General features: G+C 40.5%; 1 protein-coding gene across 5 annotated transcripts in view; it reads right to left on the bottom strand.

The window, feature by feature from the left end:
- LOC148035344 (uncharacterized) overlaps nucleotides 1-21442 on the bottom strand; it is a 40196-nt gene extending 18754 nt beyond the window's left edge. For 3 of the 5 annotated variants that reach the window (XM_087680368.1, XM_087680367.1, XM_087680366.1), the window contains exons 1-7: nucleotides 21223-21442; nucleotides 20977-21106; nucleotides 18549-18700; nucleotides 16534-16614; nucleotides 16366-16444; nucleotides 16190-16288; nucleotides 15790-15866 (exon numbers count right to left, since the gene is read on the bottom strand). In XM_087680368.1, coding sequence (XP_087536494.1) covers nucleotides 15808-15866; nucleotides 16190-16288; nucleotides 16366-16444; nucleotides 16534-16614; nucleotides 18549-18700; nucleotides 20977-21106; nucleotides 21223-21360 — 738 coding nt within the window. In that variant the 5' untranslated portion in view covers nucleotides 21361-21442 and the 3' untranslated portion in view covers nucleotides 15790-15807. The other 2 variants (XM_087680365.1, XM_087680363.1) reach the window with 2 other exon arrangements.
- Nucleotides 21443-25118: the final 3676 nt, after the last annotated feature.

Genomic DNA, 25118 nt, shown 5'->3' with positions numbered 1-25118 from the left:
AGCACATAAAAGACCATGGGAAAGTTCTCAAACTCAATAGGAGCTATTGCTTCCTCATCCTTGTCGTCGACCTCCATAATGGTTGCCACTCGTACATTGACAAGGGCTTCTAGCATCGGAGGTTCATGAAGTGGATGTGTAGGGGGTAGTAATTCTTGTTGCGGCTGCCATTGAAGAAGCCTATGCCCTCACCTTTCAGGGTTTCAAGTTCAACATTACCGGTCATGCCGGCCTATGGTGCAAACTTAGAAGGGTCCTAACCCCCTAAACTTCATTTTATGCTTATGTCCCTTGACCAAGTACAATAGCACCAGGTCACAAATCAACGCATGGGTGGCTAGAAGAAGTCAAGTCTCCAACAAGCATTCTAGCTCAACTAAACATTTTGTCCATGCTTCATTTTCTTCCCATCTTTCTTGAATAGCGATTCTCAAGCTAGGAACAAAGGATTCTTCATGTAGAATGTCCTCTGTTGTTCCGTAGGTCAACCTAAAGGGGGTCTGTCATCCCACTGTCATTTTATAGGCTGTCTGATAGGCCCATAAGGTTGCCACAAGCTTGTTATCCTAGTCATTGTGCGAAATAGAGACTACCTTGATCGGGACACTTACCAAAATCTTATTTATTGACTCTGTTTGGCCGTTTGCCTGAGGGTAATACCTTGAGGATTTCTGATAGATGATGAAAAAGGTGGACAAGAGATGAGCAATCACCTCATTGATGAAGTGTGTGCCTTGATCACTAACAAGTTCGATGGGGCAGCCAAATCAAGAGATTACCTATTCCCATAAAAACTTAGCAATGGTTCCTGCATCATTCTTGCAGGTGGCTCGAGCTTCCACCCACTTTTTGAGATAATCAGTGGGCAATGATGATGTATTTGGCTTGTGAATATTGAGCTGCGGGACTAATAGGACCGATGAAGTCAATTCCCCATTTCTCGAATGGTTGTTGTGCTATAATGGGGCTTAGCTCCATTTTGTCCTTGTGAACTGGCACCTTGGTTCATTGGCACTCGTCACAGTGTTTCACGAATCATGCCGCATCTCGAAAAAGCATGGGCCACCATAGTTGAGACTGTAACACCTTGAGGAGGGCTATCATATCTCCACTAAAGTGTTCTCTTGCGATTCTATCATGCGTCTCAACTAGTACGTCGTGCATTTTGTGTTCACACATGCACCTTTGCAGCAATTCGTCTTGCCCTAGCCTATATAGTTAGCCTACTATTAACTAATAGGGTTGGATCTTGAGAATGAGCCATCTTAGTCAAGCCTTCTCTATGGGTTGATCAGGTAATCCACACTCCAACACTTGGACTATGTCATCTGCCCAGTGTGGCGTCAAGTCGGCTCTTAACAGATCTCTTTCGTTAGATAGGGAGAATATGTATGCGTCTAGCAATTCGTCTCCAATGCCTTGTCAAGCGGCTTCTCTTATGGGTATGTAGGACATATGATTAGCCATATTGTGTTTTTTTTCCTTGCGCACAACAACAAAGAAGTCAAATTCAAGAAGTAGAAGTAACCATCACACTATGAGTCCTATAGCACAGGGTTTGTTCACTAGGTACAACAAGGCTTGATGGTCAATGAATAAAATAAAGGGCATAGTCATAAGATAATGCTGAAATTTCTTCGTAGCAAACACCATGGCTAACCCCTCTCACTCAGTCATGGAGTAGTTCATTTTCATATCCGTCAGTTGTCTGCTAGCAAAGCTCATTAGATACTCTATATTGTGATTACCAGGCTGGCGCAGCATGGCTCCCACTACGAATTTCAAAGCGTCAATATGAACATGAAAGATTATGTTCTAGTCTGGGGCTCTCAAGATTGGTGCGGTGGTTAGAGCCTTTTTCAATTCCTCATATGCCTGCTGGCATTCTTCGATCCACTTCAATATTGTTAGTACCTTATACAAGGGTCTAGTAATCAATGCATAGTTTATCACAAACCATCAATAGTACCACGTATGGCCTTGGAAGCACTGAACTCCCTTATAATCGATTGGGGGTGAAAGATCCACAATAACCCTGACTTTCGAGAACTCAGCGGCAATCTTGTTCTTCGACGCCATGTGCCCTAGGATGCATCCGTGCTTTACCCAAAACTAGCACTTTAAGGGGTTCAATGAGAGACGGTATAGTCTGCATCGTTGAAAGACTGCTCAGAGTTTGTCTAAGTGTTCCTTCTAGTTGGAGTGAACACACAAGTCGTCAACGAAGACCTCTAACTCTCTCCTAAGCATGTCCTTCAATATTGTACACATGAGCCTCTAAGAAGTGCATTGGTCAAGCCAAAGGGCATGATTATGTGGGCAAAGACACCCCATTCACTGGTGAAGGAGGTCTTGTGCCTATCCTCACAGTGCACTTGCACCTGATTGTATCCTGAGAAGCCATCCAAAAAATTGTAGGCCTCTTTGCCCGCTACTCTCTCGAGCATGTGTTTAGTATATGACAATAGATAATTGTCTCTCTTGGTAGCAACGTTTACCTTCTTGTAGTTGAAACACACTCTGATCTTTCCATTATTCTTCAATACAATCACTATGGGCGAGACCCAGTCCATGTGCTCAATCTCATAAATGAATCTTGCCCTTAGCAGCTTGTCGATTTCTTCCTTGACAACGTGAGAATGCTTGGGATTCATAGGGTACGGTTCGCTGTTTGACCGGCATTGAGTCAGGGGTCATGGGGATATTATGAGTCATGACACTTAGATCCACCCCTTTCAGCTCATCAAGGGACCAAGCAAAGATGTCCATGTACTCTCACAAGAGAGCCATGAGGCTCCTTGGTCAAGTCATTGACAATGAAGATAGGTCGAGGTGTCTCCCCTTCCTTAGCTAGATCAACCTCCTTGACTTTGGCTAGTCCTTCTATTGGTTCATTTACGTGCCCTTGTCATTTGGCGCCTAGCAAGATCACTATCCTATTGCATTTCTTAAACTTAGTAAATTTCTTTGGCAGGTCATGTTTCCTTTGCTCTTCAGCCCACATGTCCCTAGGTTGCTTGTGACGTTCTTCTTTCAACCTTCCGATGCCTCAAGTGTGGACTAGCAAGTTCCCTTTGGTGTGTTTCTTTTTAGGTGGTTGTGGCACCTCAGGATCATTGTTTGAACTTACCTCCGACTCAGAATCAAACTCTTTATCTTCGCTAGAAAGGGAGTCTCGCCTGGTGGTTGTAGCTCAAATGACGATGACTCTATCCTAAGCACTAGCAAAGCGTTTGGCTAGGTAATGCCCGCTTGTTCATAGACAATCGCCCTCATGTGCTCCAGCTAGGCTTGGTTGCTATCCATGCGCATGACTCCTCTCAATTCTAAAGGCATTCTTTCTACGCAGTTTGGAGTCAACTTGAATTTGCTCTATCACCTTTCCCTTAGTGTCATATTCTACTATGTCCAACTCTCCTTGGCTTCCATCACTAAAGAAACATCAATCCTCATATTCTTCGATAGAGCTATCCTCCTCTAACTGCTCGTCATCTCCTAGGTCTTGATAGGGTCTTTCCTTCCTGTCAATGGTGGCTAAGGCCCAATTGTACATTAAGTTTAAGTCGTGCACTCTGGTCCATCGCCACTTATGTTCATCCAAGAGATTGTGGAGAGGTTTAAGGTTGGCGGCTCTATTGCATGCTAAGCTTGCTTGTCAGATATTCTAGGATCTCTAGGAGTTCTCACTTATTACTTGGGGCATGGAGTTCGGCATGGTTGGATCGTCCATTCGAGTTTTTGGCCATCATGCAAATTGGCACTAAGAGTGCATCTCTAGGCTTATCAATCGTCTTAAACACTATATTAGGGAATTTGGGAATTTCTATGCACTTTGGGAATCCCCAATGCCTTTATTATTTGACCACATGGTCAAATCTTGTTGTCTTACTTAAAGGCGGAGTCTATCCTAAATACTATACAAGCTACCTTCCCAAACCCCACTTTCAAATATGGATCAAGATTTAGCCATGTGGTCAAATATTTATCACTTATTTGAAATTGGGACTTGGGAATTCCCAAATTCTCTAATATGGTGTTCTTAGTAACTTGCTCATATTCCTCACTGTCTGAGAATGGTGGATCTATCGTTGCAAGCACGTGCATCCAATCTCACTCATCCTCGGGACAAGGGATATATTTGGTTAGTGGCCCGTAAGATTTCCTAATCTACACATCACCATTCAGCATGGTGGAGATGGCATCCAGGTCGATTGGTGTGGTCTTCCATGTATCCATCTCTACTCTTACTACCTCTATTTGATTTCCTAATAAATCAAACCATTACCCCGGTCTTCTATGACCCATGCATTGTGCATCTAGGCCCGACCTAACATGATGTCATAGTCCACTCCCTTCATGACTACAAAGTCAACAAATAATCGGATTCCCGCAATCCTCAAGGGCCAGTTCTTTAACACTTCAAATGGCTGCACTTTCATTCCATTGGCTATGGTGACATTGAACCTAGCATTCTCAACATGTGGTTTACCCTAGTCCTGGAGTACTGTGTGGCTCAGCACACTAACTCCTACTCCTATATCCACAATTCCCTTTCTTGTGGTGTCTCCTAGAGCTAGGACCAATAAGACAGCATGCATTTTGGTGACTTCCCAGAAAGCATTAACATGTAAGGACTTTGGCACTGAGTGCAGCGTCAGTAGGCTGGGTATCTGAGTCACTGCATCATGATCATGTAGATCAGCTACCCCTTGCTCCATTGATCCTTCAATCCACTGCTTCAATTCTTTCCATAGCATTGGATGCTGCCTAAGCAGATCTCCTAGGCTTAGAGTCACCGAGGTGGTTACTAGCGTGGTGAGGAGGCTGTTAGCTACTTGTCTCTCTCCCAACTCTGTGTTTCTTGGTCAATAGCTTTGACTAATTTTCTAGCCCATAGTGTGTAGGCTCTATTTAAGTGGCACTACTTGTGGTACAGCCATGTTCCTCAACTTTGGTCGTGGAGGCGAGATTGGTGTGCTTATGTTTGAGAGATCATCTAGCTCATCTTCCAATATGGGCTCAACATCCTTTAGGTACTCCTGGGCTTCTTTTATCCACTCCTTGACCTTTTCAATAGACTCGAGTTGGCACTTCCAGTTGGGGTACTCCACCTTTGCACTCCCCTTCTCGGCCCTCTTTGGAGCTAATGTTTTTGCCTCTGCATCTATCACTTTTTTCGACAAGTAACGCTCTCAATTTTAGCATGACCTTTACATCAGCTTTCTTTCTCCTTTGACTTCAACTTTTCTTTTCGACAAGTAGCATCATAGTGCTCTCAGTTTTTTATGACCTTTGTGTCAGCTTTCTTTCTCCTTTGCCTTTAACTTTTCTTTCCAATTGAGGCTACGTCTGAGTTGCTAGGTCCAGGCAATGATATGCCGGCCTACTTTTTCCCTTGCACGCGGGTCATGACATGTAGCGGGATGGGTGTGTCCTCTCCGTTAAATGTCTCAACTCTGAACAACCCCAATAGTACAAATGGCTCATTTTCCACACTAGAGGGTGGTCTTCGTCTAGGGCATTTGGCAAACATGTGAGTGATTCTACTCTCGAAGCATTTAAGATGTCCTTGACTAGCCTACTCCCCCATTCGGGGCAGTGTGAGGAGATATGTCCTGGGTGTCCACAAGTCCAACACGAGATTAGTTCTTGGGTCTGCCCTCCAAAGCCTCTGCCTCTACCTCTTCCTAGTGCCATCACCGGTACAGGTCGGTAATCCATAAGGATTGCATTGCCCTCTTTGTTGTATGACATGAAGGGGTGCACGTAAGGTTCTTTGTCGTTCAACACCTCCACATAGTGGATTGGAGCATCACTCGTCGCTTACTGGATGGGTTATGTAGGGTCCAGGTGGTCTAGGTATACTTGTGGGGTTTATCTCCATCATAGGAATGGCTAGTTTGGCATCATTGGGTTCTAGGAGAGCCAATGGGGCTCCCCTTTCGAAGAAGTTTTACAGCCTATTCGATAGGTAAGGCTATCCATATGGTTGCGAGTACGGGAGTCTCCTCGGTAGTTGGAAATGCATGATATCATGACCAAACCTATTGCAATGGCGTAAGGTTGAGACCTCGGGTCCTGACACTCATGTGGCAAGTGGTTTCCACCACAATACACGCATTGGACGGGAAGACATGTTGGTTGTCTCATCATTTCTTGTAATCTAGCTAGCTCCGTCTTCATCTTCGCTAGCTCCTGACTTGCGTCCATGCCTTTTCCTTTATCCTGAGAACTTGGGTCTAATCTTTCACTTGATGTTGAAACTCTTTCACAGTTTCTAGCATTCATCTCCTCTCAGGTTGAGCTCTTGGAGCTTCTCTCTTTGAGCTGGTCGTCCACTCTGATTGCCTCATCAAAGACCCTAGCTAGCACATCTCACTACAAGCTTGAATTGCTTGCCAAGGCCTTTTGGAGTTCCTTGCTTCGTATCGCGTTGATGAAGACTGTGGAGACCGCTCTTTCGGTAGGTCGCTTACCAGTTGGGATTCTCTTGAAGAGACTCTGCACATGGGTAATGTAGTCTCTGATGTCCTCCTTGTCTTTCTGATTGACATTCATCAGCCACACCAAGAGGTTATTGGAGTACCCATCGGGCTTAGAGAATCTCTTAATGAAGAGACTCTTGAGGTTGTTGAAGTCAGGCTTAGCAATGTTCAGACTTGTGTACCAGGTTCTACCCTTATCTCCTAAGTATAGACCGAAAGCTTATGAGTGCAAAGTAAGATCGGTGAGGCCATTGGCCTCACAAACTTACTCGAACTGCTCCACGAAGCTATATGGGTCATCGTTTAGCTAGTACTTGTCTAGTTTCTTAGCCACGACATGGATTCTTGATTGGCTCTTAGAGCCCTGCTTAACCCCTAATCTTGCAAGCAACGAGGTTGCCATTGCAACAACGCTTTGCTCGGCAGAAGTATTGTCTAGCAATCACTTCATAAGAAGCTCACTCCCATGGGGAGTTCACTCATAGTAAAGAAGACATGTCACATACGTGTGCAAGGACTTCTAAAAAAATCCCTATTTATGAAGCTTGTAAGACTAATATATCCCCCTATTTAAGCTTATAAGATATATACATGTATGACTTTTTATGTATCCCCTTTCTTAAATGTAAGTCTTCATAGAACATATACTAACTTTCTTTTTAAAAGTTGGAATTATCTTAAGCAATTAAAAGTATCGTGATTTATGTAGTGGCACCTGGATACCATCGAATTATGTGTGGCAATGTTTTTGAGTGCCCATGCCCCCTTGCCACCTGAGGAGAGAGAATAGGGGAATCGAACCCCTCTATACTTAAAGTGACTTCACCAAGCGGACACCAAACTCTCTTTGGAAGAAGGGGAGTTGAATCTCTCTACCAAAACCATGGGAGAGTGCCAACTACCCCCCTTCCACACTATGATTGATTCAATAATCCTACTATGTGAGGGTTTAGGGTTTTAACCTTACTTGTCAAGGTCTCTTCTATGCCATGGAGAAACCAATCTATGCAAAGAGGTGATCAAATGCATCCCCCCTTCTTTTTTCCCTCTATCCCTCCTTAAATTTAAGTTCAATATAGGAAATTAAGAGGGGTCTACCTCTAATGTATACACTTAAGTGTCCCCTTCCAAAAACCCCCCTCCCTTACACTCATGTGATACCATACAACATCTGTAGTGAAGCCCCTGGGCTCTTCCAGCATAAGATCTCCTTCCAGCGTTCTTTCCCTCTCTGCATTAGGACATATTCTATTTCTACTTTGCTAGGGCTAGCACTCATTGAATCTCATGCATTTCTATGCTCTGCCCCGCAAGCTTCTGGCTTGCTACTCCTGATTGTAGGTTACTGTGCCCTGCAAAGCTTTTCGCACTAGTCTTCTCTCCTCTTTGCGGTCCACTATGATATCCTCGGACAACCTATTGTGGTGGTCTATCCGGGTCAATAGATAACAGTTAGCAACTAGCCACTAGATTTATGTCGGGAAACCAAACCACCCAAGTCAAGCTCTTCGTCCCGTCCGTGGTTAGTGCTTGACTCTGCCATGTTTGCGATCTCTTGTTCCACAAGGGTGTCAATGAGATTGATCAAGTTGGGTAGATCCACTCCTCCAATGGTGTCAGTTCTTGCTCGGTCCTACACTTGGGGTTCTCAATTACCCGGCTACGTTTTGAGGTCTTCTCCTACTAGTGGGTTCATTCTAATGGTTAGGTCTAAGTGAGTTCCTTATTATTTACAAACACTCCTCAACTTATACTCACTCAATGGATGTTTGTGTGTGCTCTCTTCCGTGCACTATGCGAAATCAAGCTCTCAACTTTTCAATGCACTTCAAGTGATAAAATCAATGTGGGGTGTGAATGCTGAATGAAAAATGCAACTTACGCTATTCCCCTAGGTTTGTTCGCAGTCTAATGTGGCTCTAGGTGCATTCCATGGCTGCTCCTAAGAATAGTTTAGCGTCTCTATTGCTCCTATCTGCTCAGTCAGGGTATTTTTAGGATCTGTGAGTTGGTTTCGGCTCTAAGTGGGGTTGGTGGACCCTCGTTTAGGGCACTAGAGGCTGCCTCTAGGCTGTAGGTCACTATTTCCTGTATTCTTGGCTTTTGTAAGCTAGGTCATTTATCTCAAGGGATTACGAGGTCTGGTTTAGCTGGTACTCAGGGGCTAGGTAATTTGCCCCTGTTTTTATTCTGCCTTGTTGGTCCGATTCCCAAGTTCGAATGGTCTGATTCTGGGTGGTTCTTGACTAAGGTTGGTTCACTGAGGTTGGTCGGGACTGTGGGTGGTTCTCGACTAAGGTTGGTTCACTGAGGTTGGTCGGATTGTGGATGGTCCGACTTTGGGAGTTGGACGGTCCGAGTCCGATTGGATATATCCGAATGGACACAAAGTGGTTGGAATGGCATGTCCAATTGGGGTTTTTCGATTGGACAAAAGGTCGTTCGAATGGCACCGGTCCACTGATCGACTAGTCTTGGTCGATTGACCAATCGAATGGTTCAATTCTACCAGTCGAACGGTTTGACTAGTCCAACTCTCGGAGTCGAACATTTATGGTTGGTCCAATTGTGGTGACAGGCACAAAAGCAGATGCCAGCATGATCGATACTAGAGGTCCCTAGGGTTTACCGCCTAACCCTATAACCTTCCAAAACAAGCAATTAGAGCACCAAGAAGGCCTTGAGGTACTTGGAATGAAAGATTGGACTCGAAATCACCACACGTAATTCGTTCTATACTTGCAACTCTCTCTCTCTCTCTCTCTCTCTCTCTCTCTCTCTCTCTCTCTCTCTCTCTCTCTCTCTCTCTCTCTCTCTCTCTCTCTCTCTCTCTCTCTCTCTCTCTCTCTCTCTCTCTCTCTCTCTCTCTCTCTCTCTCTCTCTCTCTCTCTCTCCTTTTGTAGCCATTATCTGGAGTACCAGAGCTACATACGCACATACACATACACGACACTTATCACACTCACAGCACTGTATTTTCAATTTCCAGTTTTTAGCTTTTCATTCAGCACTTTTATTTTTGGATAGCTAGACCTCATCAGTTGTATCACAGTTTGTCTCATAGGCCAGCTTTGGTCTTTAGAAGACGTTAATATAATTTTCTTTCTTTCTTTCTCTCTGAAGTGTAGAAATGAGATATTTCCTATTGGTTTTGGACTTTTAGGGTCCTGTCCAACCATCCTTAACCTTCCAAATATATGTCTTACATGCGTTAAATCCCAAAACTCATTTTTTTCCCTTTTCATTTCCATGTTCTATCTGTTTCACAGCTGCAAAACCCTATTGTTTTCCTACAAGTTATTGGTCCTAATATACTCTAAATGCAACAAAAATCCAAAACAAAAAACTGAAATGCTTCCTGCTACTTTCCTAATCATCATCGAATTGGAAAGATTAAAGCGCCTAAATCTCCTACCTATATCAAGCACCGGTTCAAGGGCGAAACCCTAGTTCAATGCTCAATTCGAAGTGTGCAAGCACTCAAGGCTCAAATTCATTGGTCCTGGCAATGAAACCAAAATGTTGGGAGCTCACGCTCGACCGCCAAGACCCACAAACCGCTTATTGTTCAAGCATTTCAAGCCGAGCAGCACAAATGGCTACCTCTTACATAGCCGACGCACTATCTTTCTCTACGACTGTAGTGAGCTTACCTCAATGCCCAATTGAGTATCCTCCTCCTTCAAGCACACCAATAGCTCTATGATTTGTGACGTGAGCTCCAAGAAATTGAGGAGTTGAAACAGCTTGCTGACAATGTTATTACACATGCAGCTTAAGATGGATTTGTATTTATCTTTTTTCTCCTTTTCTCCTATTTTTTGGGATTGAGGATATTATCTAGTTTCGTTTTACCTTTCAACTTCCATTACATTTTAGCTTTTTCCATAGTATGTAAAAACCTTCATTCATCCTTCCCCTTCATGTGTAAAATCCTTCAGCTTTCGTGGGTAAAATCTTCAAGCCTTTCTCATCATCATTGTCATCATGCTGTTAAGTATTCGGCCTTTGATCAAATCTCGTCATGAACGTGAGCTTTAGGTTAGTTACTTTTACACGACCAAAGCGAGTACTTGGAACCATCAAGCTGGTCTCCTTTGAGCAAAGAAGGGAGTACATACACTTGTATAGAGGGTGCCATGAAGGGCATATGAAGGCCAACAAAATGGGCCTTCTGTGAAACATGGAGAGAACGGGGAGGAGAGGGTTCCTGAACAAATGGGCTAGGTGACCTCCATTCGTCACATGAATTAGCAAGAAAATCTCCCCAGCTCTCATAAGAAGGGACATAGACCTCATCCTTTGAGTCAGCAAAGGATGAGGTCACATGAATTAGCAAGAAAATCTCCCCAGCTCTCATAAGAAGGGACATAGACCTCATCCTTTGAGTCAGTAAAGAACTGGTGATAAGACATCTTTGATATCCTATAAGAGAAACACCCAAAGAAATTGCGTTTGGACAAGACAAGCCCTCGAACAGTGGAAAGCAACTACATGATCTCAAAGGATTCGATGTAGATGGTCCGCTTGGAGGAAAATAATTGTCCCTTGTACACAAAAGGTTGTGTTTGAAAACGAGGATGCAAAAACCTATTGCTTGTGAATCTGGTCAGTCGCCTATGCCACCAAAGTTTATGTTTGCTGATGCAAGTGGCAAAACGTAGAAAAAGAGGGGAGAAAACAGGCCGTTTAGAAAGGAATTGGTTGTGTGATAGTAAAACACAAATTTGGGAGGGTGCATGGAGCAGTATAGGATGGTCGCCTACACCCTGGAGTGGCTGCCTCATGAATAGATAGTGTGTTGCAGCTCCACACACCTACGTATCTTCTCTTTTGGCAATGATACCATGTGAGAGTGTGCAATGAAAGAAGGAACTCGAACATAGAGGGAGAGAGAGAGAGAGAGAGAGAGAGAGAGAGAGAGAGAGAGAGAGAGAGAGAGAGAGAGAGAGAGAGAGAGAGAGAGAATATGCAAGAGAATAAGAAGAGAAACCTGCACTAAACAAGGAACAAATGCTAAATACAGAAGGAGGACTTATTAGTTTTCCTTGCATGCAACCCACAGCATTAGTGAGGGCACCAAATCATGTTGATGATGACAATAGCACCGAAGATGAAGGAAGATGATGGAGTCGAAGTGTGCACCTACCAGGGAAGAATAAAGATGATAATCTGAATTACTGCCAAGTGGGGAATGGCTATAGATAGCCCCGAAATCCCTAAACTGGCCGATTGAAATCTAAAAATGCCATAAATATTGACTGACCAATATTCGATGATGCTGTCCATGGCATAATAAATGCCTAGAAAATGCCAGATGACCATCAAAAAATCCAACTAGCAAGGACAATGTCCATAGGTGTGGATAGCCTAGAAAATACAGAAACTAACCATGGAAAACACACTGAAACACGAAAAACAAAAGAAATGCACCCAAATAGCCACTCTAGAACGAGTAGCCTCCTCCATCAAAACACATGATAGATCTATCAGAGCTCCAAAAGTCTTCATCTGAGTCACATTGAGGCTCACATGTAGGAGATGATAAGGCATGACAAACATGACTGCTAATAATCCCATCCTAGAAAATGACAAGGTAGCATGGGAGGATTTTGTTTATCAAGTAACATCGCAAAGGTAAACCCACTCCCTTGTCCCTATCCTCACTATCATGGCCAAGAATACAAGGATGAAATGATAGGTATAATTGTCCTAAAATTCCAAGTGTTAGAGCCACTAAGAAGAAAAATACCTTTCTATTCTAGCTCCTTGACCGCATTCCAACTTTTACCCTTTTTGTGAGAAGATTCACTAACTGCCCCAATCCTTCCTTTATCATGACATGCAATTATCTCCGACTTCTCATTACACTACTCTCGCAACCTATCATGCCATATGAGGAATAATTTCCACCACTATTTTTGAACGCAAATATAAGAATTGCATGAGTTGCAATCATCACCCTCCGAAGAAAGACCTTGCATTTGAAAGGTGTCTTATTCAACCAGCCCTCCATCACAGTTACAGCTTCATTTTAGAGTTGCACTACTACCCCCTTATTGTATTGAGCTACTAGAAGATATGTTGGATAATTGGTTTGTATTTTGTATCCATCCCTTCTTCCCTGAGTCACACTTGCAATTACGCAATTCACTAAAAGGATATATGGTTGGCATAGGATGCCTTCAACATGTACTCAAGCCAATCCCTAAGTAGTGTAAATGCCCATCAAATTTATTCAAAAATGAAAAAATGAAAAAAAGAAGGCACAATGATATACTCATTGCACCTAGAGGTCCATCCCCTAGACTATGTCCCCACACCACAACCTCAGGGCACATCAAGGGCATGGCAACTCAAGTGCATGCTTGAGAGACCTATCACCCTGGGCATAGCACTAAGCCCAATCCTACATCAATTGGGTCCTCAAGAGTGGGACAATATTTTGAGTATACTTGAAGCTTGACCCATCTCCGAATTGTGCAACACATGCACTCCACATTGCACTAGATAGGTAGACACACCTCTCACGGAAGGAGCGCATAACAATACAACATAGTAGGTCCACTAAGCACTTGAAGTCCCATCAACAATCAGTGGCATGCACCTTCTACTTCATACGACCTCCTCCACCTACAACAACCACTACCCCCCTCATCATCATCACTCTAATCTTATCCCACTTATCCCTCATCACCATCCAAGAGTCTCCTTCATTAGAACCTCTACATCAACCATCCCAGTACCATCTACAAGCTATACTATGCTCCTACTAGCATAAGTGCCATGGGACTAGCACTCGTCTAGGAGGGGAAATTTTTTAACGGCATGGAGAACATGAAGACATGAAGGGAACAATTAGCATGAAAGGCTACAAATTTTTTGAAAACTACCATATTTTGGAAGAAGAAATCATTATATCAAATGTTGTAACAATAGCCGAACTCCCTCCCATGCAAATTGTATTAGTAAAATAAGTGGCACTTAGGATAAAAAAACATGCAAATCAATAGACCTAAGTATATGCAAGGAGGGAAGACTTGTCTTTGACCCAAAAAGTGGGTTGCATTCCCAAGAGGATGGGAAACCCTAGGTTGGAAGAGAATGGAAAAGGCTATTCACCTTAAGAGGTTGTACAATTAGGTTGGAAGAGAATGGAAAAGACTATTCATGTGTGTTAATTTCTTGTACCCATTTTCTTGCTTTCCAATGTGAGTGAGGGAGAGAGAGAGAGTTGAAGAGAGCTTGAGAGGGGGAGTGTATAAGTATGAGGGACCAAGGGGGAAACCTCCATATTCCTCTTGAGCACTCTTTCATGCCTAGCCCATGCTACTTCCTTGCATGTGAAGTCCTTAGAAGGAAAGGCGTGCATGCTTGGGTCGTGGATCTTCCCAAGTGCGACCTTCAAGCTTGACGGTGGGCTAAGTGAGCTCACTACAAACAGATGTGATCTTCATGATGTGCAAGAGGTTAGGTGAGAGCTAGCCATCACACTATGTGTTCAAATCTTTTGAATCAATAAGAGGGCGTTCAATGTCCCAAAACGTTGAGCGCGTGCTATCCAAGAACCTTTCACCGATTTACTCAAAAAGCAAATAGAAAATTGGCTAGACTTGGATTGAGCAAAGAATCTTTTATAAGTTGCAGGAATACTTAACCATAGCACCCATTTTGAGGCTACCAGATCTTGCCAAGGAGCTTGAAGTCATAAATGATACAAGTGTGCTAGCACTTTTGGATGTGTCTTTACCCAAGAGGAATATCTCATTACCTATTCCTCACACCAACTTGAGCCTTATTAAAGAAACTATGCTACCCATGACTTGAAATTCAGTAATTATACATTACTTGAATCTATGGTGTCACTATTTTCTAAATAGGAAGTCTACCTTAGCTCTTATAGGAAGGCCACTTTGGCCTCTTTAGAAATATTAGATAGAGCACGAATTTTTTTAAAACTTGTTGCTTCAAAGCAAATGAATTCTTTATTGAAATTCAATACAAGTTTCACCTTAAGGGCATTCTCCCATGGTTAGGTTCTAGTATGCACCCCATATCGTTTCTTTTAGTTAAACAAGGAGGGGGGATTCTCATTTGTGGGCCTCTCTCCTTTGAAATACAAATGATGTTGTGAGATAAGTAAAAGAACATTTAATTAATCTCAATGCATTATGTATGTTTTTTATTTGGTGTACATTGATTGATTATGATTCAATTTTGTGAAACATTGAAACATATTTTACTTTAATACTTTGGATTCATTGAGAACAAATATGTGAAAATAACAAATTGTCATTATGGGGCGAAAAATGTAGCAAAAGAAAAGTCACCATAAAAAAGAGAATGAGTGCTTTTCATATTATTATTTACATGTTTTGAAGTACAATTTCTATAAATGCCAAGGCATGGAAATATGAAAGTATTTCACATAAGTTATTTCATTTTATGTCAATTTTTTTAACTTTCATCTAAATTAGGTTAGATTTTTTATATTTCTCTATATTTTGAAAACTCTTTTAAGGCCTAGCATGTTACACATTTAAAGCTTTGAGACCCAAATATTAGACTCAAAATGTCATTAAAATACTTAAGGTTTAGCTTTAGTGGATGAAGAGGAATACTTAAAAAGACCATCACTTGTTTGTATTATATCAAAAGTGAGTCACTTTTCACTTGAAGGGACAAGAATCTAAAGAGAATCCAAACAATTGAAGTTTTATGTTCTATTAGAAATGAATCTTAACTGTATTGGATACAAGCAAAATGTTGAGGGAAGTTTATATGTGAGACACATTCATGTAAATTGATTGTCTATTAAATATATATTTATATTAGAGGGTGCTTCTAGTTTATTATTAATGGATTCCAATTTCTAATCTAACATATGTAGTCAAATTAATAGACAATCAAAAGAATTGTCCAAATAATACTTTATTTCAATTTTTAACTTGATCGAAAGCTTACAAATGAAAGAATGACAAGTATGGAAATATGGACACAAATACCACCCTTTTGACATACTCTAGCAATGAATAGTGAAAAGTTACCTCCTCTTATAAAAGAGGTTGCATTGGTCTTGTCTAAACATGGATTACATGGATTTAAACTGCTCATATAACAAAAGAATATTGATGAGAAGTCAATGCAATCTAGCACTAAATGTATGTTTTGAGACAAGACAATTGTATGTGAAATTTGTTCATTTAAACATTTTCTAGGGATTAATGATCAATTAATTGCATTTTACTCAAAACACCAAAAGGGCCCACTTACAAAGATTTTCTTAAACAACTTGATGTTTTACCTTTTATTAAATGACATATCACTTTCGCTTATAAGGTTGGAAAGGTAGAGATGCCATTGCACGTTTGCGTTGTACACCTGAGACCATAACATGAGCGTATGATTTTTAAATGGTGTACTATTGTTATAAGCGTGTATGCGGGTCTATGTACACACACACACACACACACACACACACACACACACACACACATAGGTAGATGCACACACACACACGCACATGCACATGCACACACACACAAATATAGGTATATATTGTGCATAAATTACTTGTATGTGTGCACATGTGTGTCTGAGAGAGAGAGAGAGAGAGAGAGAGAGAGAGAGAGAGAGAGAGAGAGAGAGAGAGAGAGAGAGAGAGAGAGAGAGAGAGAGAGAGAGAGAGAGAGAGAGAGAGAGACTTTTAGGCCTTCCAAGTAAGTGGCGGTTGTCCTTTTTCCAAACTCGAAAGCTCTTCTCTGCATGTTCTTCCCACATCTTATCAAAGTTTGCCACATCACCTGTAATAAGTCCTTTTAGCATTTCAAATCACCATTAATATCCTCTATAAGAATTGTTCAATGTATTAACACCTCACCTTCTTTAAGGTTATGAAGTGTTTCCTTTTGATTTACTTCTCCGCTTCTAAGGTTTTGCTCAGCCGTATAAGTATGACCCTATGAAAAGACAATGAAAACCTTGATACATATTGTGGTCTTTGTTAAAGAGATAGAATTTGATTATAAAATGTGAATGCCATACATGCCTGGTTTCCCAAACACCGTGATATTCTTTTCATATGTTTGCTTGCATTTGTATCGCGCTCTTCAAACTTTTCTTCCAAAATCTATATTAAGCATATGGTTCATATTTACTCAAAGTGTTATAATAAACAACAACTATGCCTAACCCCAAATCTTAAGGTGAAGGTTTCTCTTTAATCCTTCTAAATAATGTGAGGAAAGCATTCAAATCCACTTTTCTAAATAAATGATGATATTCCTCGAAAAAGAGAGCTAGGATGTGTGAGTATTTCAACTACTACTCAAAGAAAACCTTCTCTTTTGTTGGATGCATAAGTAATTCTACTTTGAGCATCGCATACAAATATTGACTATTTAAGAAATTCAAATCGATTTCACATTGTTACAAAGCCTATACAAACATAGATACAATTTCATGGAATGATACGGATGGTAAATGAGTTAAAGCCTACTCAACTCAAAAAATGACCAATGAGATTAAAAAAGAAAGTAGCTAGAAGAGAAAGAAAATGAGCAGTCTATGTTAAGAGGCAAGAGTGTGAGCTAGTTAAAGATCGTGTGTGTGTGTGTGTGTGTGTGTGTGTGTGTGTGTGTGTGTGTGTGTGTGTGTGTGTGTGTGTGTGTGTGTGTGTGTGTGTGAACAAGGTATGGCAAATACTATTCTTTTAGTAGTGAATAAAGTTACATTGCAAAAGAAAAAGGTGCACCCCAAGGAGGCCACCCTAATGGACTAGATGATAAAGACCATCAAGAATGTGAGAGTTGTACAAGCTAGAGACCAACTAAGGTCAATACAAGAAAAGCAAGGGTTCAAGTGGGTGACACCATAACACATTGCCAAGCAAGGGAATAATTAAGAAGCTTTGCAATTTGGACTCATATAGTATAAAGTCAACACACTAAGCAATCAAAATGTGGATCATGGGTGGAATCACACAAGCACAACTTAAAACATGACCAAGTGAGATCATCAAGATAAAGTCAACCAAGAAATAGCACAAATGAGCAGTTTATCAATATGGCAAAGCCATCATACAAGAGTTCAAAAAGCCTATGCATTAGGCAACTTTATATAATAACTATTATAGCTTCAGCATTTGGCCTTCACCTGTGCCAAGGGCACCCCAAAGTCGATTATAACGATAATTTTGAGCTATTTTATTTGTTCTCTATGTTTTTTAGGCACCATAGTGGATGTAAATATCTCACACACACACACACACACACACTCTCTCTCTCTCTCTCTCTCTCTCTCTCTCTCTCTCTCTCTCTCTCTCTCTCTCTCTCTCTCTCTCTCTCTCTCTCTCTCTCTCTCTCTCTCTCTCTCTCTCTCTCTCTCTCTCTCTCTCTCTCTCTCTCTCTCTCTCTCTCTCTCTCTCTCTCTCTATGTAATTTTACATTTGTTAACAATATGTGATAAAGAGTATTAATAGCCATCAACTCTTCACTGCCCACCCAACACACGTGCGCGCACGCGCACACACAACATCACATTACAATACATCAAAGAAACATTTCACATTAAATTGGTGATAACCAAGTGATCATTGAAAACACTTGATTCCTAGGGACCCAAAGCCCCTAATCCATTATTCAACCCCTAGTCATGTAGCATGCCACTTGATTATTTATATTCAAAAATTGAAGTGAGAGCTACATATGGTAGCAACATTCTTATTCAGTAGAAATATTGGTTTTCAAATGGCAAAGCCACTTTACTAGAACCCAAATTGTGTGGGCACCATAGGGGCAATATTCAACCCACCATCTAGCGTATGCCAATACACTTGGAATGTCTAAGAGTAAGGACCTATGAGAGGAAATCATTGTTATCTCAAAGTAATCAAAAGTCATATGAAGTTCACAAAATGGATATTGGAATAAGGACAAGGAAACTCATAGGTCATTGAGGTATAAACATATTTGCATATTAAGGAGGAAATGTTTTATAAGCATAATTAGCAAGGAATTACTCATGTATGTTGGAAAAAGTGAAATAGGGAGAGAGAGGGCTTACTCCTTTAGGACCACCACGCCTTGTCTTTTCTGCGGCATAATAGACACCTTGTGGACCACCATAACATACTGAAGAGCTAGAGTATGTGTAAGCTTGTGAATTAGGAAGTGATGCTAGGGAGTCCATCCACTTTGAGCTCAAACTATGAATATCTACACATGAAAAGTGAAACTATTTTTTGTTGCTTTTTAAAAAAATATGTTTTGTGAGCCAAAAGGTGCAAGTTTTAGATGTGACTAGTCAACATTATAAGTTACCATCATGTCATTTAATTTTTCTTAAAATTAAACAGCTTGTAGATCTTTGAGATTGAAATATTGTCTCCTTTATATAAGGCAACAAATGCCCTTAAGCTTTTAAGTGTGAGCCTTACAAAGTGCCAACATTAGAGGTGTCCTTTAAGAGCTTTGAAAAAATTTTGAATGCTTGCTAATGTATCAAAGTTAAACTTTCATTCAAATGGTTGTCGACTTTGGTAAATGTACTACTATCTTTGTTTCAATCTTTCAACACGTGGCAAATCCTTTGTTTTAAAAGCCTCTAGTCCACATTTTTGTCTTGCTAAAGATAGATAGGCAACTAGCGTACGCTAGTTAATAAAATCATCCCAAAATTGCATTCTCCAACATCATTCTACAATGAACACATTTTTTGTGTTGAACCAAGATCACAAACATGATGCCTTGCTTTTGACCATGGACATTGACTTATATCTCAGCTTAAGCATTTATAAGAAATCATAATTAGAATCCTCTCTTCAAGAAGGTAACCGCTATTGCTTCAAACAAACAAGACAATTAGAGATGATGGAGAAAAGCAACAAAGAAAACACAAGCTAAGAGTGGTTACTTTAACTACTGGGTATGTAGAGTACAATAAATATGTCACTATTTTCCATTTGTAACTCCAAGCCAATGCTAGCTCTCACTAATAAATATTGTGTTTCTCTTTTCCTAATGGTACCATATTGTCAATTGACATTCCTTTACAATAACATGCACCTTGGAAAAATGTCACTTTTTCTATTTCCTATAGTTTCCAATAGTTTTTTTTTTTCTGCTTTGGAAAACATGGGTCACATCTTGTGGGACTAACAAGGGTTGATTTCATGATACCAACCCTTTGCAAATAGCCTTGATTATGCACCCATGGAAGGATACGTCAAAATTAACAAGATGACCATCATAAATTATTCTTTAGATAATATCTTTTCTCTTAGCTCCCCTAAAATGCAAACTATTCGATAGATCATATCCTTGCACCTAACTCCCCTAAGCGCTATTAGTGCCTAATTTGGAATAAGCAAGGGTGGTTTCTAAGATACTTTCATGAAATGCACCTCTATAAGGTGTTTTCATATAATGTGGTATTTTGTGCCTAGATTTGACTTCATGGATATAACATCCATAACTTTCACTTGAAGGTAGAGCACCCCTAAGGGTGGGACAACATGGAGCCACCCAAGTGTAGCTTTTTAGCCTTTGACAGCTCACAACTCACATGCACTCCCAACAAATTGGTTTGTAGCTCATTAGTACCTTTCCGATGTGTTGTAAATATTCTTATTTCATAATTTACTAGATACTATGAAAAGCGTTATGACCATGGTGAGTTGTTATTAATAGTGTCCCACCATATTAACTCATGTATGTATTGAGAAATGTGTGAAACCTTTGTTGCTAGTAAGCCGTCATGTATTAATGCTTGCATGCATACAAGTGCACATTGATTTTTGTTGAAGATAAGAGCAGGTGCGTGAGTGAGGTGCATATGGTTATTGGATGGAATCCCCTCGAATGGGCAACTGTGCAACATGCTATCCTTGAGGATGAATAGGGTAAAGGGGTTAATAAAGTAGCGTCCACCAAAAGGAAAACACACCCTACCCCAATTGAGTGACAATTTTACAAGAAAGATGTAGCTTTTTAGTCACTTCACAATATAATATAATTCTTTATAAATTACAGATGAGCTTAACTTAAGTCAAACATTTGAGCCGTGTAAAATTGTTTATATTTTAGATTTTGTAAAACCCTAAAGCAATGCATCCTCGAGTGTTGCTCTATTTGCCCCTCACTACCCCTCTTTTATGAACCTTTCATTTGTAACTAAGGCTTCTTGATAAAAATATAGAAAAACCCAATATTTTTTCTTTGAGTTCTATAAAATATAAATAGTTTGACTATTAAAAAACATTTATGCAACTCAATTGAAAAAAAAAATTATAATGGAGGATTATTAGATGATAATCTATTGGCCCCTTTACCCTAGATCCTTGAGGATGATGCAATGTCCCAATTTCTCATAAAAAGAGTAGGAGCAAAAAAAACCCCTTGAAATCTACGAGAAATGACAAAATATTCACACTAGGATAAACACACACTCTCTCTATCTCTCGCGCGCGCATAGGATCCGAGATAGAATGTACCGGCTGATGGTGAGGCGGCATCGTCATCCGGGTGTTCCACGATAGGCGAGGGTGCTCTCTTGACGGTACTCTTGTCTTGCACGGGGATTTCCTCAATTCTCAAGTTGCCTGTCTCTTCATGCGCAGCGCCCTACCCACACAACACAGGCAAGAAAGCACAGACAAGGCAAGACGCCGATTAGACTCTCTCTCTCTCTCTCTCTTTCTGTCTGTGTGTGTCTCCATAGACTAGGTCGAGAGATGAACCTTGCCGGTGTGGCGAGAAGTGGCGCAGAGGAAGGGGTCGAGGAAGGAGGAGAGGGAGGAGTGGAAGAAGGGGTCTTCGAAGGGATCGTGAAGAAGAAGTCGAGATAAGAGCTTGAAAGGCGAGTCCCGTTTCTCCATCTTCCCAACAAACACCACACACAGGCAAGCGAGCGAGAGAGCGAGAGAGAGAGAGAGGGATCCCTTCCTTTTCCAAAAGACATCCCCTTTAAAGTGCATTCGCATGAGAGAACCCAAAGCCAAATATTCGGCACAGGTCCACAATAGAATTTTGTGATGCGTACCTTTACACTACGTTCGCACTTCCATGTACGTGCTTGTCTTTCAATGGTTTGAACTTTGGAGGAATGTGCTTTACTTTTTGTTGCTCAACAAATATAGTTAGCTACATGTTAAACATACTTTTTTTAAAAATTGTGAGTCTTTTATAAAACAATTATAGGATCAAATGACTGAGATACATGTTACCATCGTATGTGCCATGACTAAATGGGAAGAAAGACTAGGAATAGTGCATTCTCTAAGGTGATATATGGGTAGGACAAGCTTATCACATGCAAACCATTGGTTTGAACACTGATGTTCTTTGTAGAAACCGACTCCTGTCCTGCAAGATCATGCATGCAAACTCATATTGATCAGCTCTTTCGAATGCATGTTGTCGATTAGGCTTGACTATGTTGTTGGGGCAAGTCTAACCTTCTTCATTTGTTGTTTCTGACATTGAGTGAAATTGGGACCTATCATAGTGGACTTCTAGAATTCTTTCAATTATTTGCTTTCTAAGGATATAAAGACATGTCTTTGGATGTGATTATCGAGAATCAATCATTAATCCAATCTTCTGTTTGTGATTACTATTGTCATTTTGGAGACTAAGGTTGACACATCAATTATCCTCAGAAGCAATAGCTATAATGGTTTAGCATGGAGAATTCTTTTGTCTAGTTTGGCAATGGGGCCATGGCATATTTATTTCAATCTTACATGACATAATGCATATTTTATCACTATGATGTCAACTAGTGTTCCACGTGTGCTTTGCGCGCATGGAATGCTAGACCACTGTCGCAGCACATATGGTTGAAGGTCACCACAAGGATTTGGCAAGAAAACTGGACAAGATAGATGGAAATGTGTCTTCAAGAGATAAGTAGATTACAGTGAATGTTTAAAGGTTCAAGGGGTACTTCACAGTCAATCACTAGGGTTTGAGAGAAAAGAATGTAGAGATGGTAGAGATAAGAGAAGGGCTGAAGGTTTCAAGCCAAGTCCTTGAAGATGTTAATAGAGCTTCCAATTGCATGTTCTTAGCAAAGATCACAAGAGTATTATCTCATAAGTTCTAACTTAAATCAAGTTTATTTTCTTGACTATAAGAGCAATCAAAAAATCAAGTATAATATGTTGTCATGTATCATAAACAACTCTGCATCCCATCATTCATACGTGATGCCATAGCATGAATCAACTTTGCATGATTACATTCAATGTAGATTGTTAGGGACAAAAGCTTATGAGTCAATTACAAGGCTTGTAGGGCAAAGAGACTTGCTTCAAAAGAGCTTCAAATTGAGTTCCCGATAAGGATAAGTTACCACAACCAATAAATAAGAGAAAAAACTCCTCTTAATTCAACTCAAAGCATCTATGAATGATCTACAAACATTGCCCTGCTATAGGGGTGCATAATACTTGTATATTTTGACAATATGTCTTTTGTAGAGTAAGAAATGAATTAAAAGAACACTGCTATAGCTAATTCTTTTAATATGGCTGAAGATATCAGCCCCAAATTAGCTTAGGAAGGAAGAGAAGGGGTTCAGAGAAATAGAAGACATAGAAGAATACTCACAGAATGAAATAGAAAATGTATAAGAATACTAACAGAGATGAAGCCTGTCAGTTTATTTATGCATTATGAGAAGATAAAACTCAAAAACGTGTATAAAATAATACCTTCCTCTATGCTGCTCAGATCACCAAACTGATGCTTCTATTGGCCTTGAAAGGGGGGTAAAATTTTAGGATACCTGATCAGAATTCAGCCAGATCACTCCTTCTTCATCTCCCACTTTGGAGTGCTGTTCACTGCCTGAAAACAGTGATTGCGCGTCGCGCGATTTCTCCAATCTCTCTTTTTACATAAAATCCTCTGAAATTAGTTGAAAGATACATGCTTTCTTTTACATATTATCATAATCTAGAAGTTGTCTACAATTTTATGGATTTTTACAAGAGATAATATCTAAAATATCAAAAATTGGCTAAAATTTATTCAAAAATCTAATATTTTTGAACCATGGACACTAACACTAATGTCTAAAATGGCATTGGTTCTCTAAATTAATAAGAAAGCTGTTAGAAATCAAGCTCATCGTCAGTGTGTCTTTATCTATGACCAACATCTATGACAGCTAGAGTGTGCAGCTGTCTACATGTGACTACATTAAATAAGTCGGGTTAGTAGTCAGTTAGTGACCTGACTACAGTTAGTCTGTCTAGTCTACACTTACACTAGGTCACTTTATCTTTGTATTGTGTGCTTTTCAGTTTTAGAGTGTGGAACATGAAGAAATGATTTTGAGAGCCTGAAGGCTCATGGATATGGTGTTTCCCTGTCTCTCTCTCCTCTTTGAACATGGTATCAGAGCTTTGCCAGGTTGAGCTCTCTGGAGCAGGAGGGAGTCAAGAAGACTTGAAGAAGCTGAAGAACAAGGTTTTTTTAAAACAAAATAGGCTGCCATTACTCTGTCAAGGTATGCATTTGCTCATTTTGGACTCTATGCTTTATCACAGTGGTTGAGGCCTTTCTGGGAGCCTTGGTGGGCATCTTTGAGCATATGTAAGTGCTCATTGAGTCTCATGATGAGGAGGACCAGCTGTCAACCAGATCTGGAAATCAACGTGAACTGCTCCTGTTGAGCTGGGTGGACTGCAACTTGTCAAACTTCAATGGGACACTTGGACAAGACTCATAGGGCATGTATGCTCACTCTTGAAGGCATCTGAAGTGTACAAGAGGTAAATGCTTGTGTGGAAGCTCTGTTATGAGCTGGAGTAACAGACACAGATCTGTAATCAGTTCTGAACTGCTGTAAACATGAATGAACAGCATGCATTCAGTCATTATTGACATATAGGAGCCTTATAATACACTTAGAAGGCATCTTTGGAGCACAAGAATGTGTCAAAGCATGTATACATTGGATCAAATGTCTTGGAGCTGAGATTTCTTGCTCAGAATACTCAGATTTGAAAATCATTGATAGGCTGAAAATTGTCATACACAGTCAATGACAAGCATTGTGTATTACTGAAATAATGCAGGTCATCTTGGGGATTCCATCATCTATATGAACTGACCTATACATGGTGAATATATGGAGGATTGAAGCAAGCAATGAGCATAATTGAAAACTGAATTCTGAAGCTGAAGTAAATGCAGTCACACTGTCTTGGTTAATTACAAACAGTTCATGAAGTTTATGCCATTGGTCAATGAAGACATGTTGTCTATGCCTACTCAGATGCTCATGTATTGAACTTGCCACTACAAAGTAAATGTATAACATGATTGGAAGACATTTTGGAGCTGCTTGGAGCTTGTTATGCTGAATTTTGGTTGACTGCAACCTTCAACTAAATTTGTTGACACTTGTATGTGCTGGATATGCACTGTTCTGTGCCTCTATGCTCATGTCTTGACTGCCAAATGTACTAGCAGCTATCTAGGAGATTTTGGAACATGTATGACATGATTACCACTCAGTTTTGGACTTGAAATTGTTGCTGGTTACTCACAGTTTACAGTTTTCAGACTGCATGTATGTACCCTGGCAGTGAGGTTACAGAAGCTTAAGCTGAAGCAAGCACAT

This window comes from Lygodium microphyllum, chromosome 6 (genome assembly GCF_053477565.2).
Source record: "Lygodium microphyllum isolate KBCC chromosome 6, Lygodium_microphyllum_v1.1.10, whole genome shotgun sequence".
NCBI classification, from domain to species: domain Eukaryota; kingdom Viridiplantae; phylum Streptophyta; class Polypodiopsida; order Schizaeales; family Lygodiaceae; genus Lygodium; species Lygodium microphyllum.
This window is presented reverse-complemented; position numbering and strand designations above follow the sequence as displayed.